Raw genomic sequence first — 15795 nt, 5'->3', positions numbered from 1 at the left:
CAGAGAGGGAAGTAATGGGGTAACTTGGAGAGGCTGCACTTTAGCAGGGGATTCTGGCTCCATAAAAGGTTAAATATAGCAAGCTTCTAGGGTTGGCAAAACCATGCTTACTGAGGCAGGGGTGGTTTAGTGGCAGATCAACGATCAGAGTAGTCTCCTTGGTGCTTTGGTACCATGTAAAACCTAGGGACCTTTAAATAGCTGAGAAAGTAGGGAGAGGAGGAAATATCAAACGTATGAAATTGAATTTCTCACCATCCTGATTCAGACAGGGGCTTTAAATTGATGACTACCTTAGATTTATGAACTAAGAGTCATACACTATGAACTTTTGTTCATTGGTGCTCAGTCCTAGACCCTTTTCACCTCTCTATTCTCTTCTGGTGTCATCTCATCCTTTCCCATCTTTATACCAGTGGCTTCCAATTTATGTTTTTATTGTAGAATTCTCATCTGAGTGCCACTCTCAAATACCTGGTTACCTATTTGATATCTGCATGTGGATGTGTCATAGACATCTCAAAATTACCGTAGGAAAGACTGATCTCCTGACTGTTGTCTTCCCTTGTTTAAAGTGCCTCCCTTTCCTCCTAATACTTTATATGAGGAGTCAGAAAACTATGGACTGTGGACCAAATCCAGCCCCCACCTGTTTGTGCAAATACAGTTTTGTTGGAACACAGCCATGTTCATTCTTATGTGTTGTGTGTGGCTGTTTTTATGCAACAATGGCAGAAACTTTACAGCCTGCAAAGCTTATTTACTATCTGGCCCTATACAGAAAAAGTCTACCAATTCCTGCTCTTTGCTTTCTTCAATGTATTTATCACAATTTGAAGTTATATATTTGTTTGATTATCTGCTTATTTATCTCCCTCCTTCCATAGAGGTAATTCTCTAGTGCCTACCATGACAGCACCATTGCCTAGTCATGGTAGGCACTCAATTGTTATTGAATAGAATGTATGAATGAGAAAATGAACTATTATATATTAAAATTTTATTTTGGTCTTTTGCCTTAGCACAAAACTTTCATCCTTCCTTACCCTCCAATGACTTCATATCTTTGTTTTGTTTTGTTTTTTTCCGAGACGGAGACTTGCTGTGTTGCCCAGGCTGGAGTGCAGTGGCACTATCTTGGCTCACTACAACCTCCACCTCCCGGGTTCAAGCAATTCTCCTGCCTCAGCCTCCCGAGTAGCTGGGATTACAGGCACGCGCCACCATACCTGGCTAATTTTTGTATTCTTAGTAGAGACAGGGTTTCACTGTGTTGGCCAGGCTGGTCTCAAACTCTTGACCTCATGATCCTCCCACCTCGGCCTCCCAAAGTGCTGGGATTACAGGTGTGAGCCACCATGCCTGGCCCTAATGACTTCATATCTTAAGTAACAAGAGTGCTAAAATAATGAGTCCCCTCAATTTCTTTGCCCTCTATTCTATCTTCCTTTCAGATTAATCTTTCTAAAACAGAGCTCAGATATCACTCTCCCTCAAAGAAACCTGGAGATCCAATGACTTGTCCATTAATCCTAAACTTCTTTACCTGCTTCTTAAAGTTCTCTGAATCTGGCTCCACTCTATTTTTCTGTCCCCCTATATTCTATTCCTGCTACTACTTCTCTACTCTGAACTTCCCCACCTCTATACTTCATACACTTGGAATATTCTTTTCTCTCACTACCACCTCCACCTGTCAAAATCCTATCCACCCTTCAAGTATTTCCTTCAAGCTGCCTTTCTGAGTACCACCAAAAGACATCTTTCTCTTCTTCCATCTTCCAAAATACTTTTTGTACCTATAGTAACTTGTATGTCATTTCTCCATACTGCGTTCTCCCCATTAACTGGTAAGCTACTTAAGAAAAGGAACCACAGCTTTCTCATCTTGGTATCTGCTATGGTTTGAAAGTTTGTATTCCCCTCCAAATTCATATGTTGAAATCCTAACCCCCAACATAATGGTGTTAGGAGGTGGGGGCTTTGGGAGAGATTAGTGTCCTTATAAAAAGAGACCTCAGAGAGTTAGCTAATCCCTTCTACCATGTGAAGACACAGCAGGAAATCCATAAACCAGAAAGTGGGCCCTCACCAGACACTGAAAATGCCAGTGCCTTGATCTTGGACTTCCCAGCCTCCAGAACTGTGAGAAATGAATTTCTATTGTTTATAAGCCACTCAGTCTATGGTATTCTGTTATAGCAGCCTGAGTGGACTAAGACTGCTTCTGAAGTATTTGGAACAGTATCTTTCTAGATCTCAATAATCATTGAATGAATGAATAAAGCAATGCCTTTCCTTTTCATATCTACTTAGTAAAATCCTACTCATTCCTCAGAGACCAAAATCTTTGCTTCTGACCTCAGTCCATGATGATTTTTCCTTTCTGTACTGCCTTGTATTTTTTTCATCAGTGACTTTCTCCTATTGTAATCTCTAGAAGGTAGAGACTAAATCCTGCACATCTTTGTGTTCTTCTTCCTTCACCTAACAGTACCTTGTGCATTACAAGTGCTCAGTAAATATTTTTGATTAAGTTGTAAAGCAGCTGCCTATTTTTCCACTTCCTTTGCTGCTCAAAAGGATTAGAGCAATGATTGTTTTAGCTGCTAAGGCCTGCTTCAGAGACACATTATTAATGAAGGTTGTCTGGGAGACAGTAATGTTGAACGGGGATTTGTAAATGAGTCTCCAGCTTCAACATTCATCAGCAAAAGAAGGGGATACTGAAAAGCTACTCTAAAAAAAAATCTCATATGAAGTTGTCCGGAGCTGCCTGAGCTACTAATCACTGCAAGGTTTTCAGTCTCTGCCTTGAGCATTTAGAGCACATTCTTGCCTTAACCTCCAAGTCAGATCTCTCCATGGTAACGCAGGAATGTTTGCTATTTTAGGAAATATGCCTCACTGCATGCAGTACTATTTACATTAAGTTCCAAACAAGGCATAAATGCAACAGCTTGACTGTGCTATTTTGTGTGAGTGGGAAGGTCTCGCTTACTTAATGTGGGCCTCTCCCTAATTGTGTTATCCTGTTTCATTTTATAAGCCAACCACAGTGAGATTACATGTTAATAAATTTTGCTCATCTTATACTGAAGGAGAAATGCAGAGAGAGAAAAAAGGCGACAAACAAAACAAGAATTCCTCCAGACCTCCCTTTGCAAGGGCATCATTTTTTCTGCCTTCACACCCTCCAGGTCTGGTTTCATTTAAAACCTTCATTGAGATGAAGCTTCTAACATTCTGTAGAAGGAAATAATATCAATAACTGAAACAATTGCTAGCTTTTCCCTGCAACTTTGTAGATACCTTTACTGAGGAAGAGAAAAATGCTTTGTAAACTTTATTAGATTTTCTGACTCCCTAGTGAAAAAGATGTGGATAAGATGTCAGAGCCTCACATCAAAAAGCTCCTCAACACTCTGATCACACATACTATTGATCTGAATGGACATCAAGAAGGATTGGAAGGAAATATGGAATGATGTCAGTCAATGGCATATCTAGTTGGTGGTACTTTTTTTGCTTTACAAGAAGTTAATTATAGACGTTCATAAATATTGTGCAAGTGCACTCCCACTAAAATGAATGTTGTAGAATGTTTTGGTAGAATGGAAAAGGAAAACAGCTAGAAAGACTGTAAGATCAATTAAATAAAATAATCTTTATCAAAAGTGTCTGTCTTATTTGAGAGAATGAAGACTCTGAAGTGAACTTCCTGTACTCAGATATTACAGTGAGTATATTATACTCATACTCCAGACTTTCATACTGGGATCACTTGAGAGATAGTTATCTGTGGGATGTGGAGTAAATGAGCGTTCTTCACTTGGACAATTCAGACCTAGAAGTGCAAGATCTGTGAGCTCTTCTTTCTTCTAGGGCCCAACTGTTTGTGGTATTCTCAGTTGTGAAGTGTAGGTGGAATTAAAGGAAGTGAATAGGTCTTTAGAACTTAAGCTCCTCCATACTCCAGCTGAATCAGTGAGGGATTCCAGGGATGGCTTCACTGGAGATGAGGAGATTCTTTAGCCTCTGAAGAACAGGCCCAGAGCTTAGAAATTGAACTTTTACCTTCCACATTGTAAGGGTCTTTCTTCTGTGGTGACAGTTGGCATGGCAGACAAGGTTTGAGTAGAATACAGTGGAACTATAACTGTTACAGTGAAAGTATACTGTTAGCAGACAAGGATAACACCCACAACATAGGCTCCAAGTGTCACAAATAGCAAGGTTCACCATACATTACCTACGCAGAGGGGAGAGACAAAGTGCTTTGTAATTGGTTTTATAATATTCTTTTCCCCAACCAATTCAAAGAACAGACTTGACAAAGCAGTTCATAGCTGTGTCAGATTATGATTTGCTCTCTCAAGAGGTGACATCAATTATCTCAGATGCTCTTCAAGCAATCCTCAGTTTCCACAACTAGGATTACCTTTCTAAATGCAAATCATATGCTTTTATTCCCCTTGCTTTTTTTTTTTCTGGTGCCTACAACATGAAGCCCTTAGCTCAACATTTATGGTACTTTCCAGCTATATATTTTATCATTCTCCAATACTTATTTTTGGTAACATAGATTACTCCCAATTCCTTAGCTGTGTTCCACATCACTGTATATATTGCTCCGTTTCCTATTTTCTGCCTGGTGTATCCAGTCTTCAAGGCCCAACAGAAGGGTGACCTCCAGGTGAGTTCCTCCTTGGAGTTAATTCCTTTCAGCTGTGGGTTCCTTTAGCACCATGCGTGTATTTCTGTCTCCTCATTTATCACACTGTATTTTAGTTCTTTGTTTACATACCAGTCTTTCACTGGACTATAAACCTTTGGAAGGCTAGGACTCCCTATACTAGTGGTACTCACTGAGCAACTGTCTCATCTCCTAGAGAGCATTTTGAAATTTTGTGGGGGTGTTTCTTGTTTTTGATGTTGTCACAATGATAAGTGAGGCAAGGGATGTTACAGGACAAAGTATTGTACCAAATTCCAAATGACTTTTGGAATCTGAATGTTCCATTGGGTGATGATAAAACTGTTTACAATCATCTGAACCTAGAACTTAATATATATATAGGAGCATGATGTTAATTTACACTAAATTTTTCCATGAATTAAACTACTATGTAAATTGAGGGAAGACACTACCAGTCCTTGGGCCCAATTTTTTTTCCCATAAGACGTAGACCCAAAGGAAGAAACAAGGAAATATGCTATGGGAGGCTTTCTATTCTCCACACTTGAGAGGACCAACTATCAGCGGCCTCCTGTGGCGGAGCTTTCCAACTTGGGTATTCCAGCACAGTGTACCTCAGCATGGTCCACCACTGTGCAAAGATGCTGATCCCCTCAGCTCTCAGGGTGGTGCATGGGTCCAGAGGTGGCCATAAGCAATTGCCTCAAACCATGAGCAGCCATGGTCACTTATTTCAGAATACCATAGATGTACACTCATTTCCTATGAAAATGAATTTTCTATGAAAAAGGGTAGGAAACATTGTCTTATAGAACAAACAGCACAATGTATCAGGTTTTGAAATGTACAACGTATTGGGTAATAACAACAATAAATTTTTATTAGGCAATGTTTAAAAAGCATATCAATTTAGTACAGTTTATATGATTTGATGCATTTCTTCTGCCCAATGGTCATGCAATATTATCCCCTGGATGCTGTACTTATTCTTGTTCTAAGCATCCTTTTAGAGTAGAATATAAATAATTTAGTCTCTTTGAAATTATAATCTTTTGATTCTTTAAGTCTGTTCTGAAAACTGGTACCAAACCAATTCCTTAATTAGCATTGAAAATACTGAACTAAATATATTCATTTCAGTGCTTACCAAAGATGATGAAAATAAGTATATGTACAAAATATTTTAGTATTTATGTGCCTGTAAATACAAAAGGACCAATAAAAGTGATTTCATTTCAGAAGGTGAACATTTTGAAAGAAATAATATTCATGTAAATTCTGAACTAAAATAGAATGAAATAAAATTCTGAAATAAGATAAAAATAGAATGTTAGCATTATAGGAAACTATAGAGATTATTTGAGCTAATCTTCTCATTTTATGTGTGTGGAAGCTGAGAAGTGACATATTCATAGTCATACAGCTAATAAATAATCAGGATGGAATCGCTTCTCGGCCTTTTGGCTAAGATCAAGTGTAGTATCTGTTCTTATCAGCTTAAATAATCAGGATGGAAATTCAATTCTTCTTATTCTCAGTTGAGCTTTTTCTAATTAAATGTATTATGAAATATTTTCAAGAGTCCCTTAAGAAAATTTCCACATATTTCAACATGTATCTTGCAAAAAGCCTATGAACTTCAATTTGTATTCATACTTGTAAAATTATGTTCACACATTATTTCTTGAGTTTGTTAACCAATGCTTTCCAACCAAAATGGAGCTGCAGTCTAAGAAGTTTGTAATTGTGGCCAAGATAGTAATTTTTTCCTGCCCTCATAGTGGCCTAAGCACCCAAATTGACCACCTCCAAGTGAGAAGCTTCATCCATTTACCTCTATACCTTACAAATATTATCATTTGCTATATGTGCCATGAAATGGAAAGGTTGGGAAGCAATGGTTTAAACTAATTCTTATCATTGCTCTTTTATCTTGACCCCAACCTTTCCATATGTGAACCAGTAAAGTAAACCACCCACATTTTGTCTTATCAGTAGTCTAAGACCAGTGCAAGAATGTAAGGATACCAGGTAATTGCTTATGTTGTTTGGGTGCAGGTATATTCTAAAGTTCTTTTAGAAAATATCTTTTTAGTAAATTAAAAGTTGAATGAAGGAGAGGAGTTCCCTTCGAGGTAACTTCCCAGAAAATCAATGCAATTATTTTTTACCACAGTGAGTTCTCTTTTCAATATTAAAACTACATTATGGCCAGGTGTGGTGGCTCACGCCTGTAATCCCAGCACTTTCGGAGGCCGAGGCGGGCAGATCACCTGAGGTCAGGAGTTCGAGACCAGCCTGGCCAACATGGTGAAACCCCATCTCTACTAAAAATACAAATATTGCTGGGTGTGGTGGCATGCACCTGTAATCCCAGCTACTCGGGAGGCTGAGGCAGAGGTTGCAGTTAACCGAGATCATCCCACTGCACTTCAGCCTGGGCAACAGAGTGAGACTCCAACTCAAAAAAAAAAATTTTTTTTTGGAGGCAAATTTCTATCATTATCTGATACACTTGTACGGAAATCACCATTTCAACTAGTACCCAGCACATTTTCAAGGACCTGGAAGGTTCATACTCCAATATATACAAACAGAGAATATGCCTAGCTCATAGATGATCAATAACTGTTTATTTGAACCCATAGTTTGTGTGCTTCGGCACAGTATTTTACAACTTAACCCTCAAAAAAACCCCTAAAACATTGTATGTTCTATATAATTATAAATCACTTGATGTGGCTGGCAAATTCTAAGGTGGTCCCTATAATTCTCACCCACTGGCCATCACATCTTTGTGTTATCCTCACCCCTTGAGGATGGGTAGAACCTGTAACTTCTAACCAATATGGCAAAGGTGATGGAATGTCACTGCATAGTTATGCTATGTTATATGAAAAAAGTAAAGAGGTCATATAGATGTAATTAGGGCTGCAAATCAGTTGATTTTAAGTTAACGAAAAGGGATATTATGCTGGTGGGCCTGCCCTAATGAGCCCCTTAAAAGAGAGTCTAGAAGAGAGAAAAGTAACAGACTCTTTCTGCTGCTGGCTATGAAGAAGGAAGCTGCCATAACTTCTACAGCTAGACAGCAATAAATCCTTCCAACAGCCTGAGGGAGCTTAGAAGCCAATCCTTCCCTAGGTATGCCTCCAGATGAGAAAAGAGCCCAGTCTACACCTTGATTTCACACTTATGAGACTCCAAACAGATCTCAGCTAAGCCATATCTGGACTCTTGACTCACAGAAACTGTGAGATAACAAAAATAAGGTGTTTTAAACTGCTAAGTTTGTAGTAATCTGTTACACAACAAGAGATAACAAATACACTTAGATATTAAAAAGCAGGGCTTATGAAAGCATGAAGCAAGTGCTTCTGGATGTACTGACCAAACCTTACCTGCACTTCCATGCTAGTTGGCTCCTCCAACAGATGTAGCAGTTGTTGTTTCTCCCGAGACAGCTGTTCTACAAGCATCTCCTGGGCAGCCAGGCTCTGATTCAGTTCTTCAATTCTCCTGAAGCAAAGGAAAAGTAAGGACAATAATTATGATCATGATACTATTATTACCTTATTTTTTCAGCCCATTCCAAAGATAGCATGGTCTAGTATAGCAGGTTTTTATCCTTTTGGATCATTGAACCTTTTGATACATTTCATTAGAAAACCATGTATTTTCTGCCCAGCCCCCAAATATATACACAAACAACTTTTTGCTTACATTTTCACCACGTTCATGGACCTCCTGAAGTTCATCCATGGATCTTTAGACCATAGGAATTTAACTCTTGGAATAAGGGCCTAGAATTTTTTGGTGGTGGTGGTAGTGGCTGTTCCATTCAAGAAACGGTTCTTGGATAACTATTTTGTGTACTCAATGCACTCTACCAAGTACTGGAAATATGAAGTTGGAAAAGAAACAATCGCTGTTTTGCAAAAATTTAAATTCCACCAGCACGTGTTTGCTAGTGATTTGGAGAGTAAGAAGACACACAGCTACAGTCACGTACCATATACTGTTTCTGTCAACATTATGTCATCATACTGCATGTATGATGATGGTCCGATAAGATTATACTGGAGCTGAAAAATTCCTATCACCTAGTAAAGTCCTAGCTGCAGTAACATCATAGTGCAATGTATTTCTCACTTGTTTATGGTGTTGCTGGTGTAAAGCAAACCTACTGCGCTGGCAGTTGTATACAAATATAACATATGTATAGTATGTAATACTTGATAATAAATGTTACTGGTTTATGTATTTACTACACTATACTTTCATTGTCGTTTTAGAGTGTACTCTTTCTACTTATTAAACAAAATAACTGTAAAGTAGCCTCAGGCAGGTCCCTCAGGAGCTATTCCAGAAGAAGGCATTGTTATCATAGGAGATGACAGCTCCATGTGTGTTATTGTCCCTGAAGACCTTCCAGCGGACAAGATGTAAAGGTGGAAGACAGTGAAGCTGGTGATCCTGACACTGTGTAGGCCTAGGCTTGTGTGTATGTTTGTGTCTTAGTTTTTAACAAAAAAGTTTAAAAAGTAAAAAAAAAAAAATTAAAATTTTCAAAACAGAATAAACCTTTTCTAGAATAAGGATATAAGGAAAATATTTTTATATGACTATAAAATGTGTTTTAGGCCTTCACATTCATTCACTTCGCTACTCACTCACTAAATCACCCAGAGCATGTTCCAGTGCTGCAAGTTCCATTTATGGTCAGTGCCCTAAACAGGTGTACTGTTTGTTATCTTTTATACAGTATTTTTACTGTATCTTTTCTATGTTTAGATACACAAATGGTTACCATTGTGTTACAAATGCCTACAGTATTCAGTACAGTAATATGTCCTACAGGTTTGTAGCCCAGAAGCCATAGGCTATACCATATAGCCTAGGTGTGCAGTAGCCTATCCCATCAAGGTTTGTGTAAGTATGCTCTGTGATGGCCACACAATGAAGAATGAAATTGCCTAAAGATACATTTCTCAGAACATATCCCTGTAGTTTGTGATGCATGATTGTATATAAGCAAATAATAGTTATAGAATATAATAAATGCTACCAGAATAGAGGCACCATATAGTACATTGAGTGCTGCCATAGAGCTATAGGATGAAAGATAAAGAAATAATTCATTTGACTTGAAGGAGTATAGCGATGCTCAGGAGAAGAAATTTTAAAGATTGAGTGGTTTCAGCGTAAACAGACAACCTACAGAATGGGAGAAAATATTTGAAAACTATGCATTGGACAAAGGTCCAATATCCAGCATCTATAAGAAATGTAAACAAATATACAAAAGAAAAGCAACCCCATTAAAAAGTGGGCAAAGGACATAAACAGACACTTCAAAAGACATACCTGCAGCCAACAAGCATATGATAAACAGCTCAATAACACTGATCACTAGAGAAATGCAATCAAAACCACATGTGATACCATCTCACACCAGTCAGAATGACTATGGTTAAAAAGTCAAAAAATAACAGATGTTAGTGAGGTTGCAGAGAAAAGGAAACACTTATACACTGTTGGTGGGAGTGTTAAATTAGTTCAACCACTGTAGAAAGCAGTATGGCGATTCCTCAAAGAACAAAAAGCAGAACTACCATTCGACCCAGCAATCCCATTTCTGGGTATACTCAGAGGAATATAAATCATTCTACCATGAAGACATATGCATGCAAATGTTCACTGCACACTATTTACAATAGCAAAGACTTGGTTGGTTTTCCAGGCTCAGAAGGAGGAGATTGAACAAAGGAACAAAGGCATGAAGACCCAGTGTACAATTTGGGAAGAGTCACTGGAACAAAGGCCCAGGGAAGAGGCAATGGCTGGAGAAGAGACTGAAAATTCAGACCCTCAGACTAGGGATAGGTTGTAAAATACTGTGCTGAGGTATACAAACTATGGGTTCAAATAAACTTATTGATCATCTATGTGCTAGGCATATTCTCTGTTTGTATATATTGGAACATGAACCTTCCAGGTCCTTGAAAATGTGCTGGGTACTAAATGAAATGTTTCCAGTTGTGATTCTTTTTTTTTTTGAGACGGAGTCTTGCTCTGTCGCCAGACGGGAGTGCAGTGGCGCAATCTTGGCTCACTGCAACCTCCACCTCCCTGGTTCAGGCGATTCTCCTGCCTCAGCCTCCCGAGTAGCTGGGACTACAGGCATGCGCCACCACGCCCAACCAATTTTTGTATTTTTAGTTGAGATGGGGTTTCACCATGTTGGCCAGGATGGTCTTAATCTCATGATCCGCCCGCCTCGGCCTCCCAAAGTGCTAGGATTACAGGTGTGAGCCATGACTCCCAGGAGAAATAACTTTAAAAACTTAAAAACATTGGGCTGGGTATGGTGGTTCATGCCTGTAATCCCTGTAATCCCAGCACTTTGGGAGGCTGAGGCGGGCGGATCACCTGAGGTCAGGAGTTTGAGATCAGCCTGACCAACATAGTGAAACCCTGTCTCTACTAAAAATACAAAAATCAGCTGGGCGTGGTGGTGCATGCCTGTAATCCCAGCTACTCGGGAGGCTGAGGCAGGAAAATCGGTTGAACCCGGGAGGCAGAGGTTGCAGTGAGCCGAGATCTTGCCACTGTACTCCACCCTGGGCAACAGAGCGAGACTCCATCTCAAAACAAAAACAAAAACAGAAACAAAAAATTAAAAACATTATACAAATGTAAACTGCAATGATGACAAGAAAGAGGAATGTGGACTCCATTTGAAATTCCCTCGTGGTATCTGCGCTAGAACATCTCTACTTTTCTTAAACCTCAAACTTTGCTCATCTCTTTGACCCTTAGTCTCTACAGAGGATCTGTTCTCCTACTCTCCAAAATTGTTCAAGGTCATCTGATGAGTGGCCTCAATTTATTTTCAGATGTGCATGTGCTTTACTTGGGGTTTTGTTTTGTTTTGGTTTTTAGTTCAGTTTTTTTTATTGGGGTTCAAATATGAGACAGTCTTGGGGAACCTAGTAGGGAAAATCTGAAAGCAAATACAGTGCCATACTGAGAATTGTACAATATGTGTGTGTGTGTGTATATACATATATATATATATATATATAAAAGAAACAATACAGAAACTTCATTCTGCTATCACAAAGCCTTCAAAGAAATGATGATTGATGCCTTAGTGAGGTTCACTAGAAGGGAAAAAGTTGGCAGATGTTTCCCACAGAAGGAAAAGCATGAGCAAAATTCTGGAGACTTGCCATAGCTTCTTATGCTTCTGGAGGCAGTATGGCTTCAGGGTTTGGATGTCAGCAATCCCTGAAACCATGTTTCACAACTCTCCAGATGCCAATTTTTTCATTAATAAAGTATAATAATTCATATCTCATGGGGCTGTTAAACAAGAACATAAAGTACTCAGCTGTATGGTAAGAGCTCAACAAAGCTTAGCCATCATTATTATTACTAGCCTGGCATGAATGAAGTTAAGGAATGGTGGTGGGTGATGAGTGTGGGAGAAATCAGAGGTTACATCATAAAAGGCTTTGATGGCCACATTAGGAGTATGGATCTTATCTCCTAAAGGTATTGCAAAGCTTCTTAAATGGCTCTGCCATGGTGCGATTAAATTTACGTCTTGGAAAGGTCACATTGGTCATGGTATGCACATGTGGTTTTTGCCTATTCAGTTAAAAGCTCCTTAAAGCTTTTTATACCACCACAGTCTTATGCACCTAAGAGGCTACATTATTTGCCAATTTGTTGTTGTTGAATTATCTATTTCAGAACTACTCTGAATTATTAGGTTGAGATTGAATGAGAGGAGCAGGACTGGAAGTGGAGAGGACATTTAGAAAGTTTCCTCGGTAATCCAGACAGTAGATGGTGGTGACCTCAACAATTGCCCAGTTACCTTCAGGACAAAGTCCAAGTTCCTTATAATGGTATACAAAGCTGGCACAATCAGACACCTATTCTCAAAACAGCTTACCTCTCACGTGTCTTCTCACTTGCTCCAGTTATGTACAATTATTTAAAGTTCTTGAAATATTCCTTTCCCTGTGTCTTCCCTCCATAGTTTCTCCTTCTGCATAGAATATTTCCTTTCCCTATCCACTTTCTACCTATTTATTCTACCTCCTATTCATCCTTCAAAGCTCAGCTCAGATTTCACTTCCTCTAGGAAACCTTCAATGGCATTATCTTAGTCTTTTTGGGCTGCTATAACAAAACACCATAAACTGGGTGGCTTATAAACAACGGAAATGTATTTCTCACAGTTTTGGAGGCTGGGAAGTCCTAGATCAAATCACTGACAGGTTCAATGTCTGGTGAAGGTTCACACTCTGGCTCATAACGGTGCATTCCCACTATATCCTCACATGGTAGAAGGGGCTAACTAGCTCTCTGGGGTCTCTTTTACAAGCGTATTAATCCCATTTATGAGGGCTCCATCTCCAATGTCTATGATTTAATCACCTCCTAATGGCTCCACCTCATACTACTTCTGGAGGCAGAAGTATTAACCTTAAGGGTTAAGATTTCAACATATAAACTGGTGGGGGAGGGAGGTGGGGATGGGACACAAACATTCAGACCACAGCAGACAACTTGCTCTTTTAATGTGGAATGGATGACCCTCCAATATTTCCCCAGAGCACCCCATGCTCTTCTATCAGGGAACTTATTAAAATCATGTAACATGTTTCTTGGTGACAAGATTTAGGTCTTTTGTTTCTGTAACACATGCCAGATACTTAGCCCGGTATCTGGCATGTGGCATGCCCAGTAAATGTTTTCTGAATAAGTGAATCCATGTCTCTTGCTTGCCGCTATTTGCCCACTGAATCCATGAAGTGAGTTTTCATAATGGATACCACTGAAAATTCAACCCTGAAAAGAATGTCTTCGGTTGTGGGCCCATAAAGTCTTAGAAATAGTGAAGCTCCTACTGTCAGTCCTTGAAAGGGAACAGGGCAGCTGCTGCATGCCTTGAGAATGGGCAAAAGACAAGCGACAAAAAGAGCACGGAAGGCACCTACTTGTCCCTCTGGGCCAGGGCCTCAGTGTATTGGTCGGGCTTGACCTGGTCTCCTGGTACATCTTCCCAGTTTTTGGTGACTCCCTTCAGTTTCTCTGAGAGCTCCAGGTTACACTCCTTCTCTGCTTCCACCAGAGCTGCCATCCGCGCAGCTTCACTCTTTGCTAGCCTGGATTCCTGGAAAAAGAACAAAAACTGAGAGGCTGCAAAATTTCTACCAGATTAGGAGCCCTAAGACCCAGGAACATTGATGAATTTGAGAGGGAAAGTAGAGATGGAAAAGGTGAATGCCAGAAGGCAGAGCAGTAGGAAAAGGAGTGTTAATAAAAGAGAACCCCTACCTATGGACTTTGGGAACTCCTCACCTCCTGCAGAAGCTGGATCTTATTCTCCAAGAGCTCATAAACATGCTCCGTCTCCTGCTGTCGCTCCTCAAACTGGCGTCGGAGCTCAGCTTCATTCTGACTGTTGAGATTCTCCACATCAGCCCTAAAACCACAGAGCATTAGCCAATCAGAGCCAGACATACAGTTTAGCAAGTGGAACCATTAAGGTTGTTCTTTGATAAATCTCCAAACTGCTTTCTGCAGTGACTGAACTGGTTTATATTTCCACCAACAGCGTGTAAGCATTCCCATTTCTATGCAGCCTCACCGGCATCTGTTGTTTTTAGACGTTTTAATAGTAGCCATTCTGACTGGTGTGAGATGGTATCTCATTGTGGTTTTGATTTATATTTCTCGGATGATTAGTGATGTGGAGCAATTTTTCATATATTTGGTGGGCATTTGTATGTCTTCTTTTGAAAAGTGTTTGATCATGCCTTTTGCTCATTTTTTTAACGGGGTTATCTGTTTTTCATTGTTCAATTGTTAAATTCCTTATGGATTCTGGATATTAGACCCTTTTCAGATGCTAGTTGCAAATTTTTTTAGATTCTACAGGTTGTCTGTTTACTCTGTTGATAGTTTCTTTTGCTGTGCAAAACTCTTTAGTTTAAATAAATCCGACTTGTCTCTTTTTGTTTTTGTTGCAATTGCTTTTGAGGACTTAGTCATAAATTCCTGAGGCCAATGTCCAGAATGGTGTTTCTTGGGTTTTCTTCTAGGATTCTTATAGTTTGAGGTCTTACATTTACATCTTTACTCCATCTTGAGTTAATTTTTATATGTGCTGAAAGGTAGGGGCCCAGTTTCATTCTTTTGCATATGGCTAGCCAGTTATCTATCCCACCACCATCGAATAGGGGAGTGCTTTCCCCACTGCTTATTTTTGTTGATTTTGTCAAAGATCAGATTGCTGTCGGTGTGTAGCTTTATTTTTGTGTTCTCTATTTGCTTCCATTGGTCTATGTGTCTTTTTTTTTTCCAGCAACATGCTGTTTTGGCAACTGTAGCCTTGTAGTATAGTTTGAAGTTGGATAGTGTGATGCCTCTGGCTTTGATCTTGGTCATTTGATGAATGACATTGGTAGTTTGATAGGAATAGTGTTGAATCTGTAGATTACTTTGGGCAGTATGGCCATTTTAATGATATTGATTCTTCCAATCCATGAGCATGGAATGTTTTTCCATTTGTTTGTGTCATCTATGATTTCTTTTAGCAGTGTTTCGTAGTTCTCCTTGTAGAGATCTTTCACCTCCTTGGTTAGATGTATTCCAAGGTATTTTTTTTTTAGCGGATATTGTAAATGGGATTGCATTCTTGATTTGGCTCTCAGCTTGAATGTTATTGGTGTGTAGAAATGCTACTGATTTTTTTTTTTTTTTTTGAGACGGAGTCTGGCTCTGTCGCCCAGGCTGGAGTGCAGTGGCATGATCTCGGCTCACTGCAAGCTCCGCCTCCCGGGTTCACGCCATTCTCCTGCCTCAGCCTCCCAAGTAGCTGGGACTACAGGCGACTGCCACCACACCTGGCTAATTTTTTTTTTTGTATTTTTAGTAGAGACGGGGTTCACCGTGTTAGCCAGGATGGTCTTGATCTCCTGACCTCGTGATCCACCCACCTCGGCCTCCCAAAGTGCTGGGATTACAGGCGTGAGCCACCGTGCCTGGTGAAATGCTACTGATTTTTGTACATT

The 15795-nt window shown here is 39.6% G+C and overlaps 1 protein-coding gene and 1 pseudogene across 35 annotated transcripts in view; one reads left to right on the top strand and one right to left on the bottom strand.

Annotated features, from left to right (window-relative positions):
- The window catches only part of LOC107966245 (myomegalin), a 229804-nt gene that overhangs the window by 88866 nt on the left and 125143 nt on the right, over window positions 1-15795 (bottom strand). For all 35 annotated transcript variants that reach the window (XM_054669270.2, XM_054669246.2, XM_054669205.2 and 32 more), the window contains 3 exons: window positions 14081-14204; window positions 13717-13892; window positions 8101-8218 (listed from right to left, as the gene is read on the bottom strand). In XM_054669270.2, the coding sequence (XP_054525245.1) occupies window positions 8101-8218; window positions 13717-13892; window positions 14081-14204 (418 nt within the window). The remainder of the gene's footprint in view (window positions 1-8100; window positions 8219-13716; window positions 13893-14080; window positions 14205-15795) is intronic.
- Window positions 6144-6286, top strand: LOC112206908 (U2 spliceosomal RNA; annotated as a pseudogene).

This window comes from Pan troglodytes, chromosome 1 (assembly GCF_028858775.2).
Source record: "Pan troglodytes isolate AG18354 chromosome 1, NHGRI_mPanTro3-v2.0_pri, whole genome shotgun sequence".
NCBI classification, from domain to species: Eukaryota; Metazoa; Chordata; class Mammalia; order Primates; family Hominidae; genus Pan; species Pan troglodytes.
The sequence above is the reverse complement of the archived record's forward strand: the minus strand, read 5'-3'. Positions and strand labels throughout refer to the sequence as shown.